Consider the following 13,209-nt stretch of genomic DNA (forward strand, 5'->3'; position numbering starts at 1 on the left):
TGCCTTGTTTCATAAGTCAAGGTTTTGCTGATGTTTTTGCTGCATAAATACGACAAATTACTCAGTTTGATGTGTTTTAGTGTAACATCAGAACAGATTAGGTCGAAGTAAATATAATTTTACTGTTACTGTTAATTTTACTGTGATATTGATCGGGAAGTGCGATTATTTAGTGAGCTGAGCAAAGTTTTCATTTCAATACTTGATTTTAAATATAAAGTATGACGCCGGCAGAAATGTGGCATCAATACACAGGATGTTAAATGTTTTGGGGGGCTGGGGGGAATCTGTTTTCAAGGGCGGATCAGTTTTGCCCCTCAAGTTAACAGCGGAGGTACGACTTCACGCGTACTTGTTGAGGTCTGTTAATGGAAGGATTATGAAAGATGAACGCACGCCGACACGCTACGTGCAGCTCAGAGTTTCAACGTTTTTCATCACCAATGAAAAGAATGAAACAATTCACACAAACAGCAAACAGCACTTTAAAGGAGTTTATCTTTTGCAAACGCTTCTTTTTCAATGAACGTGTGAATGTGTTCCAGGCTGTCCGTTAGCTCTGTACGGGAAGGACTGTTCTCAGGTCTGCCAGTGCAGGAACGGAGCCGACTGTGACCACATCAGCGGACAGTGCACGTGTCGCACGGGCTTCATGGGGCGACACTGCGAGCAAAGTACACACACACACACACACACACTATATTTCTCTCATAACCTCTGCGTTATGTTTTCACCCCTGTTTGTTTGTGAACAGCCTGAAGCCCACAATTTTTCATATATCCTTATGAAATATTTACTGAAGATTCATATCCTGATAGACAAGAACTGATTCAGTTTTCAAGGTCATAGGTCAAAAATGCGCCAGGAAAAATCCCTATCTTTAACATTGAGCAAATTTTCAAAAACGCATAACTCTGTCGAAAAAGATCAAATTTCTTTCATATTTGAGAGTGTTATGTAGGATGGTATCCTTTATGGGTTGGCAACATTTGATCTGGATCTGATCCAGTACAGATTTCGTGGTCATTTAAATTTAACATTGAAAACCCCATTTAATGTACATTTTACATTATGGCTTAATCAAACGTGCTCCAATCGCTCTCTTATTTGAACGTGAGGTGCAGACTGGCACTCACTATTGCCTGACAAAGTTTGATCTGGATCTGATGCGGATTGTGGATTTTGTGGGCATTTAAATTTAACATCGAAAACCCCTTTTATTGTATAGTTTACATTATATCTTAATCAAACATGCCTCAATCACTCTCATATTTGAAAGTGAGGTGCAGACTGACACTCACTATCACCTGACAAAGTTTGATCTGGATCTGATCCAGACTGTGGATTTTGAATTTAATATTGAAAAGCTCATTTGATGTACATTTTGCATTATATCTCAATCAAAAGTGACACTGGGGTGCAAACTAACACTGAATGAATAGACTAATTTTGATCCGCATCTGATCCATATTGCAGATTTAGCGGATATTTGATTTCAACGTTGAAAAGCCCTTTTCATCTATATTTTGTATTATATTTTAGATTATGAAAAGCCACTTCTAACAAGACTTTGAAAAATTTTTTCCAAGGTAGAAATTTGTGGAATTAGACACTAGTGTTGGCGGGGGTTTGCTCTAGATTTCTCTTTTTTCCCCCCAAGTGATTTTATCAGGAGTCCATGTGAGTGTATATAAACTTTTTAACCGCAGTTCCTTTTTTACGACGTGAACTCGATGTGTGGATTCACCGATCAGGATGAGCTCAGGCTGATTCGAATCTTTCATGTGAAAATCACATTTTCATGGTCTGGACAGTGTGAAGATGAACCTGACCGTGACTCTTGGACTCAGTTGCATGTTGTGTATATTGAATAATTTGTCGTGTTTTATACAAGGGTGTTGATGTTTTGTGTTGTTTTAAGGAGCTTTGCTGTGTTGATGTGTTGGTTTTTGTGCAGAGTGTCTCCCCGGGTCGTACGGTTACGGCTGCCGGCAGGTGTGCGACTGTCTGAATAACTCCACCTGCGATCACATGACCGGCACCTGCTACTGCAACCCGGGATGGAAGGGAGCTCGATGTGACCAAGGTCAGGACACTCGTCTGGCAACTCTGATGGTTTTCTGAGAGAAGAATGAACCAAGTCTAAAGGCGTAATTTAGCACATTTTGCTGCTGATTAGTCCAAGAGTTGTATGTGTAGAGTCACATACTAAAAGTCCTCGAAAATCCCCCTTGTGGCTTTTTCAAAATGCAAGAAAGGCAGCATCCAGGATGGCTGCTAGTTCAAGAATTCTTATATAGCATTGCTTCTGGAAAAGTAAAAATCTAATTTAAGTGTCCAAATGTCTGTATAAAGACATTAGAAAGTCTTTATGATGATTATCTCGAGGTTTCCAGGATTAGAAGTGTCAGAAACTAAGATGTGTCCTTATTGGAATCCACAGCGGCTGCTGTTGTGGTTTAATTTTTGAGTTGAATTCTCACTTGCAGTGTGACAGCGATATTGATCTGTGATCACAATTACACTGGTCAACACCATTTTTCTCTACATGGAGTTTCCCAACAGATTTTGGGAAATTTGGGGGTGCCGAATCTGAATCTGGTGTTAGTTTTTGCCAATCACATCACATTTTTGAGTTATGAAAACATATTTCTTCTATCAAGCATTGAAGCAGAAGCTGCGGTCTCACACACCTTTTGGGCAACATAAACGATATTACGGCTCTTGTTCACATTTAGCGAAGAGCTCATATTTCGGATTCAGCACCCCAAAATTACTCTAAATCAGTTCTCAAAGTCCCTGCAAGATTTTTTTTTTTTTGACCAGTGTTCTGCATAAGGAGACATCGGTTTGAGAATTCACGGCACTGTCCATGAAATCAGATCTAAACATTAAAATCGAAATCATCTTATCTCAGGAATTCACATGAAAAACCTCTAGATAATCACAGCAAAGAATTCATCATGCTCTAAAAATATACAGTGGTCAAAAAAAAAAAAAAAAAAAAATCAAAGGAACACTTTGAAAACACATCAGATCTCAACAGGGGGAAAAATGCTGGATATCTTTCCTGATATGGACTGGGTAACGTGTTAGGAATGAAAGGATGCCACATCCTTTAATGGAAATTAAAATACTCAACCTACAGAGGACTGAATTCAAAGAGACCCGAAAATAAAAGCAAAAATATTCTGCACCAGGCCATTCTGCCAAAATTTCACTCCAGCAACTCAAAATAGTACTCTGTAGTTTGTACGACTGCCACGTGCTTGTGTGCCAACCTGACACCCTCGGGGATGATCCTAATGAGAAGATGGATGGTGTCCTGGGGGATCTCCTCCCACATCCTGACCAGGTCATCACTTAGCTCATGGACTGTCTGAGGGGCAACCTGGTGGCATCGGATGGACGGAAACATAATGTCCCAGAGGTGTTCTATTGGTCAGGTGAGCATGGGGGCCAGTCAGTGGTATCAGTACCTTCATCCTCCATAAATTGCCTACATACTCTCGCCACATGAGGCCGGGCATTATCATGCACCAGAAGGAACCCAGGACCCACTACACCAGCGTAGGGTCAGACAGTGGGTCCGAGGATTGCATCCTGATACCTAATAGTCAGGGTGCCAGTTGTCTAGTGTTTAGAAGTCTGTGCTTCCTTCCAGAGAGATATTTCTCCCCAGACCATCACTGATCCACCACCAAACCACTCATGCTGAATGATGTTGCAGACAACATGATGTTCTCCAGAGCGTCTCCTGGGGCCTCATGTACAAAGTGTACGTATGCACAAAAACATGGCGTACATCCGTCTCCATGCCAACATTCCAATGTATCAAAAATGAAATTACCGTGGAAATGTGTGGTGCATCACGCAAAAATCCTGGTTGGCGTACAGATGTTTCTACAGCTATTGTTCCACTGCTGACATGTAAAGGTGATGCTGGGAACAGTAATAATGTGAAAACAATAGAAGTCATCAGAGTGATGTGCTGCATGTGCACACCAGAGACACACTGATGAGCATTTAACACACCCGCGTGTTTGCAATTATATGGGTAGATATAAAAACAAGCGCCAAGTGATGCGTAAAATGGCACTAGCAATGGCTGTGTTAGTGTTATCAGAGAACTTTGCCAATGGTGCACTCCAATGTGAGCGCATATTCAGAGAATGTGAGGATTTACGTGCAAATGACGATAATTGGCTCATAAGCTGATATCGATTACCAAGGCCAGTGTTACTGGAGTTGCTTGCAGAACTGCAGCTGGACCAGAGCGCAATATGGCAAAGAGCCAGGGGTTGTCTGTACCCACACAGGTCCTGACCACGCTGGGTGTCCTGCAACAGGGGCATTCCAGTGGGAGCTGGCCGATCGGTCAGGCGTGTGCCTGTCAAGCTTGAGCCAGGCCATGCCAGCTGTGTGGAACACATTCATCCAAATGTCATCCAGGTACATCACATAAAGCACCATTTGCAGCGAGAGCCAGTTGCCCCTAATATAATTGGAGCTATTGACTACACACATATTGCTATAAAGGCACCATCACATCATGAATTTGTTTTTGTTAATAGGAAACATTTTCATTACATCAATGTTCAAATCATGTGATGCAGAAATGCATTGGATTGGGTTGGGAACAGGCTACAGGCTGGCCATGATGCACAATGGGTGGCTGTATGGGTAAATAGTTTATTCGTGCAATTGTTCTGACCAAAATCAGCACAGGCACATTTGGGCATGTGCGGATTCAAATATGTTTTTTTGTTATTATTAATGGGGGTTTTTCTTGATGGTGAAACTAGAGCTGCAGATTCTTAACAGGCCCCTGATTGTCTCCCTGTGTTCAGTATTTGTCAATAAGTGTGTGTGTGTGTGTGTGTGTGTGTGTGTGTGTGTGTGTGTGTGTGTGTGTGTGTGTGTGTGTGTGTGTGTGTGTGTGTGTGTGTGGTGTGTGTGTGTGTGTGTGTGTGTGTGTGTGTGTGTCACGTGATGAATGTCACATTATCAGCCAGCGCACTTAATTTCTTGTGTGCACTGCTCTGAACTCACAGTGGCCTGGTGAAGCTGGCTCCCCCTCTAATTCAAAGTATTAAAATAGCAGTGTTGTTCGTTTGTGCTACATTTGTGCTGTTTTGTATTTTCATTTGTGCCCTTAAAGCTTTTGAGTAATTCAAAAATACATTTTCAAACCCATGTCACTCAGCTCCCTACCCCATGTCCAAATCTCTCCAAACTGGTCTCTGTTGTTTGTGCTGGTTTGTACTTTTACAGTTTCACCTGTTCATAGCTTAGGCCTATGTTTTTACATGTGTGACGTCAACCTGCATGAAGTTGGTTTCACCTGTCATTCACAGTATTAAAATAGTACTGTTGTTCGTTTGTGCTCGTCTCTGCTGCTAAAATAAATTGCTTAACTTAGCCTGCAGCCTACTTTTAGACCTCCATGCGCCGCCTGGCCGTGTTGTGGGTTAAACAGTCGACGCGTGATGGTCATCTCTGGTGGGGTTGCCTGCAACCTTCCACGGGCTCCACCACCCTGCTGCGCTGCCCTCCTGAAAAAAAAAAAATCCAACACCTTTCAGCTACGACCTCAGATCACATGAGACAACCCCCTGAATTTAAGCATATCACTAATTAGATGGAGTTTACCACTCAATTTGCATTCCCAAATAACCCGACTCGGGGAAGGCCTGGCCCCGGCACGATGGGGGCCGTTACCAGACTCACACCATCCAAGGGCTGAGGCTCAATCAGAAGGACTCCCAGGATTCCCTCAGCAGTGGGGCTCTTCCCTCTTCACTTGCCGCTACTGAGGGGGATTCCCTCAGGACTGCGTGATGTCACCTGTGTGCAGGAAATGTGGAGTATGGCAGACTGCTACTGGCCTGGTGCGGAACGGTGGCCTGACTCCTTTTGATCAAGGCTCAGCCGTATTTTAAAATTTTGAATGGGGTGGCAGCTTCATGCAGGTGGCCTGACAGGGTACCAAATAAACTCCTTATATATCCTTGCATGTCTCTGTGTCATTTCCAGTCAACTGTAGCTCACACTCTGTATAAATTCATTTCTGTGTTCATGTTGACTGATCTGATGGAGGGGAATCCCAGCTCCCATTTACATGATTTTGCATATTTAAATATGGGCGTGGAAAGGGAGGAATTTGGTATGTCTGCGCTCAATTACACGTTGATTAGGATGTACAAACAGAATGTGCTTGGATCCATGCATATGCACACTTTGATACATCGGGATAGTTTTGTGTGTACTGCGGTTTCTGGGTTTTGGCATGCATCATGTTTCATTAGGAAATCTACACACGTCTTTGTACATGAGGTCCCACACCCTTTTATGTCTGTTACATGTGCTCAGCTTGAACCTAATGTAATCTGTGAAAAGCACAGCGTGCCAGTGGCAGACCTGCCGATTCTGGTGTTCCATGGCAAATGCCAGTCGAGCTCCACAGTCTCAGCCAGTGACCACAGGGCCCATTACAGGACGTCGGGTCCTCAGGCCGCTCTCATGAACTCTGTTTCTGATGGTTTGGTCAGAGACATTCACACCAGTGGCCTGCTGGAGGTCATTTTGTAGGATTCTGTCAGACTAGGTTGTGTGTCGTCCCCATCCACACTGAAAATGCAACTTCACATCACACACCATCAGTGCATCTTGTTTAGCTGATCCCAGTACAGTGTGAAACACACATTTCCATGTAGCGAGGTGTCACTTCTTTGTTTGGTTGAAGGCAAAGGAACTGTTGATGTGGGAAAATGTGGCTCCGCCCTTTTACTACAACCCATGTAAACTGAAATGAATTCCAGTCCAGATCCACATTGATGGTGTTTGTGGCTGAGTTGTCCAGTCTGTGGTCAGATAGTCTCCCTCTGTCACCTCAGTCACATGGTCAATGTTCTGATGGATCAAATGACAGATTGACAGGCTTGTGTGTTTTGGGCAGCTGGCGCAGTGGTGGTTGGCAGCCTGAACAGTTTGACCAGTGCAGCCGTGCAGGTGGACACCTACCAGATCGGTGCCATTGCAGGAATCATCTTCTTGCTGCTGCTAGTGCTCTTCCTCCTCCTCCTCTTCATCATCTACAGGAAGAAGCAAAAAGGCAAAGAGCCCGTTGTGCCTGCTGTCACCTACACACCAGCTGTAAGGGTCACCACTGACTACGTCATCACAGGTACGCATTTCTTATCAACATTATAATAGCCAAGTGGTCTCTGTGTGCATGGCTTCGATCACGCAAATACCACAGACAGCTGACATTTGCCGTTTGGTGTTATGTATTTTGGGTCAAGGATGAACGCTGCGAAAATAGAAAGTTGATAGGACAAATATTTTTGGAGAAATTAGCAATTTTACCTAACCAATAAACAATGGATGTTGTGCTGCAGTGCACCATGGGAGTTCAGGATTTTGGGGTTTTAAATGTGTTATTTGTGGTTCATGTTAGTTTAGCAGTGGTGTTCATGTTATTAAATTGGGTTTTGTAGTTCAGTTGGTTTAGTCAGTTTAGTTAAGTGTCATTTTGCTACCATGAGTAAAAGGTGTAGTGCTTTTAATGTCTTTCGCCACCATCGTTTGCCAAATTAAAAATACCTGCTTACAGCAGAATGCAGAAAAAACAAACAGCTGTGCATAGGTGCATGCAATTTTGATCATGCACAAACTGTTTATGTATTTTCGGTCAAAGATGAACGGACTAATATATTACCTAACAACACTGAACAATGGGCATTGTTATTTACATTCTGGACTCTCATGCCAATCCAGCAGGAGGCAGTAAATCATCAATATATTAAAAGTGTGTGTGTATGATTTTATTTAGTAAGTTCAATGTAAGTCCATAATATATTTGTAAGTACATGAAAAATATATGGATGACAGAGGAAGTTGAAAACACCTCTTTCCATTGTGGTCCATTTAAAAATCAAATGATAAAATAGAAGTAAAAATAATAATAAGTATAATAATACTGACAGTAATAATAATAATAATAATAATAGTGTGGATACGATAACAAAAACCTAAAAAAATGTATAATACAATTGACATAAATATGTAATCAAAAGAAATAAAAGGGTTGAGTTCTTCTTCTAAAAAACTGTTGCGGTCTAAGCTCAAAAGTTTCTAAAACATTCTGGACTCACACGCATTCCAACTCATTATAGAAACTGCAGAGTCATTACCACCCTTGAAAAATGTCAGCTAACCTATTTATAAAACTACCCAATCTAGAGCCCATGGATCCCCACGGGCAATGTGGTAGTTATTATTATTCAGATTATTATTAGTAGTAGTAGTAGTAGTACTAACAGTGTTCATAATACAATACAACTCAAGTTGTGGACACAAAAGATTCAGTCACCAAGTGACCAGATTACTGCTGAGGTAAAGGACATCTGTTCTGTGACGTCTTTCTCCAGTGAATTCTGGGTGTATCTCAGGGATGTGTGCTGGGTCCCCGCACCACTGTGCAGTGCTCTGCATGGACTAGGTGTTGGGTTGTGAAGATCCAGCAATTTAGGTGTTTTTGTTGGCAAGGAAGGTAGGTGGGCAGAAGATCCAAGTCTCTAGGATCCAGTCTTCCTGTCTAATTGTGAGATTTGGGTGGTTGTCAACCAAAAGCAATGGCTGGATGTCTTTGGTATGTGTTTTCAAGAACCTTTGGGTATGGCTATAATCACTGTATGTCAAACATTTCTTTAAGGAGGCTCAGATGAGTTTTAAGATACAAATGTCTTAAAACAGCAATCGCAATGTGTAAAAGAATAACAAATTTCCTTACTCCGTCCTTTTCTTATGATCCCAAAACTGACAAGTTGTGATTCCAGGCCGCGCCAAACGTTCGCAGATATCAGTTCATTAGGTTGAAGTAATATCCGGTTTTTGTGTTTTGTTTTTTTTTTTAATCACAGTTCATTTAATTTCCGTAATTTTTCAGATGTCAATCCAGCCCCGCAGGATTCTCATCCCAGCAACTACTTCTCCAACCCCAGCTACCACACTCTGACGCAGTGCGTCGGCCACACCACATGTTAATAGACGCCTGATACGGAAAGGTACGTAACTGACCTCTGGGAGGATGTGCAGCACACAAGTTCCCTGTACTGGAACCCAACTTATGTAATTAAAGGTCATGACAGCACACTTAAAATATTATAGGAAATATATGATTTATTATGAATATATATTGGAAATATTGGTTGCTTTAGGAAATATAAAGGCCCTGTCAGATCTTGACGATTTATCGGTATGCCGGCATATTAAAATACATTGAACATGCTGGTGTATTAACAAATAGTTTATGGGTAAGTTTTGTACAGGTTAAGAGCACGTTGAAGCCCACTGGTGTACAGTAGTGGTCGAATACTGTATTTTCCAGACAATAAGTCACATTGGAGAATAAGTCGCATGGACATACAGGTATGTTAACTACATGAAAGTTCAGAGTATAATATTATGATATTATGATGATAATATCTGAACGTTGTTCGAGACCCATGTGCGACTCGTTCCTCTAGCTGTGGCCATCTAGCTTTTAGCCCGCGATTAGCTTTTTTTTGTTTTTTTCATGGTGGTTAGAGTAACCTCCGCTTTCCTCCAGTCCCTCACAAGTTTCGTCACTCACACTCCAAACTCTCTCTCTGCTGCTTGATTACTGTTTTCAGATGCTATTTTCACCAGTCGCAACTTTGTAATCTGCAGAGTAGCTTTTCCTTTTTGGTGGCATTTTTTTTGGCCTTCCTCCGTTGTCTAGTTAAGTTATCAGTAATGTTGAAATTTTTATTTTTCTATGGTAGTCAGAAGTCGCTAGGAACCGCACACAAGCCTTGAGTGCCCTCTCGTGAGCTGCATTTTCTACGGATATGTTTGTATTTTGCGGACAAATTGCGAGCCGAACCATGCGCACCTACCTGCGCAGCTCATGACCTCCCGGTGGGGTCGAAGCCAGCTCCTTTCAAGTGCAGACGCTAATCCTCCGCCATCGCTCACCCATTGCTCCCACGCAGCTCTCAGCATCAACTCTGCTCACACTGATATCCAAGGGTTGAAGCTGTTTTGTTAGCCCTCCCGGAATAAGCACCGTGTTCGTCTGCTTCACACGCTGTTTCACAATCATTGTCTGGGTGAAGTGAGGAATACGCGTCCAATGTTCTGTTCTCTGATTGGTTATCGTGACCAGCGTGACCTATAGGACGGCTGCCATACTACAGTGCCCATGATGCATTGCATTTCCATTTCTGGTGGCCATTTTAAAACATAGAGCAACTCTGTCATGTAAAATTGTTTTATTACGGTAAATTAATTGAGAATCTACTGGTATATTTTTCATTTATAAGTCACACTGGAGTATAGGTCGCACCCCCTGCCAAAACATGTAAAAAAGTGCGACTTATAGTCCGGAAAATACGGTAATAGTAGTGCTATGTGACTAAAAAGATTAATCCAGGTTTTGAGTATATTTCTTATTGTTACATGGGAAACAAGGTACCAGTAGATTCAGTAGATTCTCACAAATCCAACAAGACCAAGCATTCATGATATGCACACTCTTAAGGCTATGAAATCGGGCTATTATTAAAAAAAAAGTAGAAACGGGGGTGTTCACAATAATAGTAGCATCTGCTGTTGACGCTACAAACTCAAAACTATTATGTTCAAACCGCTTTTTTAGCAATCCTGTGAATCACTAAACTAGTATTTAGTGTATAACCACAGTTTTTCATGATTTGTTCACATCTGCGAGGCTTTAATTTTGTTGGTTGGAACCAAGATTTTGCTTGTTATTAGTGTGCTTGGGGTATTGTCTGTTGAAACACCCATTTCAAGGGCATGTCCTCTTCAGCAAGGCAACATGACCTCTTCAAGTATTTTGACATATCCAAACTGATCCATGATACCTGGTATGCGATATATAGGCCCAACACCATAGTAAGAGAAACATGCCCATATCATGATGCTTGCACCACCATGCACCACCATGCTTCACTGTCTTCACTGTGAACTGTGGCTTGAATTCAGAGTTTGGGGGTCGTCTCACAAACTGTCCTTGGACCCCCCAAAAAAAAACAATTTTACTCTCATCAGTCCACAAAATATTCCTCCATTTCTCTTTAGGCCAGTTGATGTGATCTTTGGCAAATTGTAACCTCTTCTGCACGTCCTTTATTTAACAGAGGGACTTTGCGGGGGATTCTTGCAAATAAATTAGCTTCACACAGGCGTCTTCTAACTGTCACAGCACTTACAGGTAACTCCAGACTGTCTTTGATCACCCTGGAGCTGATCAATGGGTGAGCCTTTGCCATTCTGGTTATTCTTCTATCCATTTTGATGGTTGTTTTCCATTTTCTTCCACGCATCTCTGGTTTTTTGTCAATTTTAAAGCATTGGAGATCATTGTAGATGAACAGCCTATAATTTTTTACACCTGTGCATAAGTTTTCCCCTCTCCAATCAACTTTTTAATCAAACGTTGCTGTTCTTCTGAACAACGTCTTGAACGTCCCATTTTCCTCAGGCTTTCAAAGAGAAAAGCATGTTCAACAGGTGCTGGCTTCATCCTTACATTGGGGACACTGATTCACACCTGTTTGTTCCACAAATTGACGAACTCACTGACTGAATGCCACACTACTATTATTGTGAACACCCCCTTTTCTACTTTCTTTTACTAATAGCCCATTTTCATAGCCTTAAGAGTGTGCATATCATGAATGCTTGGTCTTGTTGGTTGTGGAGAATCTACTCGGTACCTTGTTTCCATGTAACAATAAGAAATATACTCAAAACTGGATTAATCTTTTAGTCCCATAGCACTACTATTATTCTGAACACTACTGTAGATGGGAAGAAGTTGTAGGTAAGTTATGCGATTGTTGCACACAATTACTTGTAAGTGATTCATAAAGTTGAAATACGTCCAACGATGCTGTCCGTGATTGGCTGAAAAACTGAAAGCTGCAGTCATCATATGAACAGATTGTTTCAAATATTAAAACCATTCACACAAGTAAAATATAAAGTCTTATCGACCTGTTACGCTCGTTTCAGTTCAGTTCATTCATCACAGCCTGACAAAACTATCCACATAAAGCTTCCTTATTTTGGAAAATGACATCTGAAATACTTTAGTTCCTTGTCGTGGCTGAAGAAACGTTGTGTTTTTAAAAGAAGTCCCTCTGTGTTTTGGTGCGTCTCTCAGCCTGACCCAGAGACCGTCGGCACTTTTTTCCACAACAGACAATTAACTTATTTTAAAAGTTGAAAGAGTCACAGCGCCTCATTCATTCAAGTGAGCGTTTATCAGTAGACATCAGTGATTCTTCAGCATTCTGCAGGTGATGAAAATAAATCCAAATCCACCAGAAAAAAAAAAATTAAAAAATATTAATTACTCTGTTTGCTTCGTTTGGAGGGTGAGGCCGCACCACAGCGTACGTGTGGTCGATGACGTGCATGTCAATATCTGTATGCTCCACCTACCAAACAAAAGGGTTCTGCTGGATGTGGAAACGCAAACCAAACTGGACTTAACCGTTCCGACCCGCACCATACTGTGCAGTACTGACCCGGACCGCTTGGTGGAAACAGGGCTGTTGGCATACACTGTCTAAATCGTCAAGATGTGACAAGCCCATAAGATAAGAAATAGACTATGATCAAACATGACAGATCAGGATCAAAGAATAATAATCAATATCTAGAATCAACAATCGTGATGAAAGTTCAGCAATCAGGATAGAAGATGAGGAACATTAATGAGAAACATGAGTGATCAGGATTAATATAAGTGTGCCGTTTCAAAGATAAGTGATCAGGATCAAAGATTTGCCATCATGGTTAAAGATGAGAAACATGATCTTACACAAGTGATCAGGATCTAGAATCAGCAATCATAGTGAAAGTTTAACAATCAGAATAGAAGATGAGGAACATTAATGAGAAACATGAGTAATCAGGATTAACATCGGTGTGCAGCGTCAAAGATAAATCAGGAGGAATAATCAGGATCAAGGATCAGTGATCATGATTAAAGTTCAGCCATCAGGATCAAAGATGAGCAACATGGATCAAAGTTGACTGATCAGGATTAAAGACAAATGATTACGATTAAAGTTCAGCAATCAAAATCTAAAGAGTGATTGGAGTCAAAGATCAGGATCAAAGTTGAGTGTTCAGGAGCCAGTATTTGTCCTT

General features: G+C 41.5%; 1 protein-coding gene across 1 annotated transcript in view; it reads left to right on the forward strand.

The window, feature by feature from the left end:
- megf10 (multiple EGF-like-domains 10) overlaps window positions 1-13,209 on the forward strand; it is a 220,585-nt gene that overhangs the window by 193,143 nt on the left and 14,233 nt on the right. The window contains 6 exon segments of the mRNA XM_034191821.1: window positions 546-674; window positions 1,958-2,086; window positions 6,959-7,186; window positions 8,951-9,027; window positions 9,029-9,068; window positions 9,222-9,259. Of these exon segments, the coding sequence (XP_034047712.1) occupies window positions 546-674; window positions 1,958-2,086; window positions 6,959-7,186; window positions 8,951-9,027; window positions 9,029-9,068; window positions 9,222-9,259 (641 nt within the window).

Source organism: Thalassophryne amazonica, chromosome 17 (assembly GCF_902500255.1).
Source record: "Thalassophryne amazonica chromosome 17, fThaAma1.1, whole genome shotgun sequence".
Classification (NCBI taxonomy): Eukaryota; Metazoa; Chordata; class Actinopteri; order Batrachoidiformes; family Batrachoididae; genus Thalassophryne; species Thalassophryne amazonica.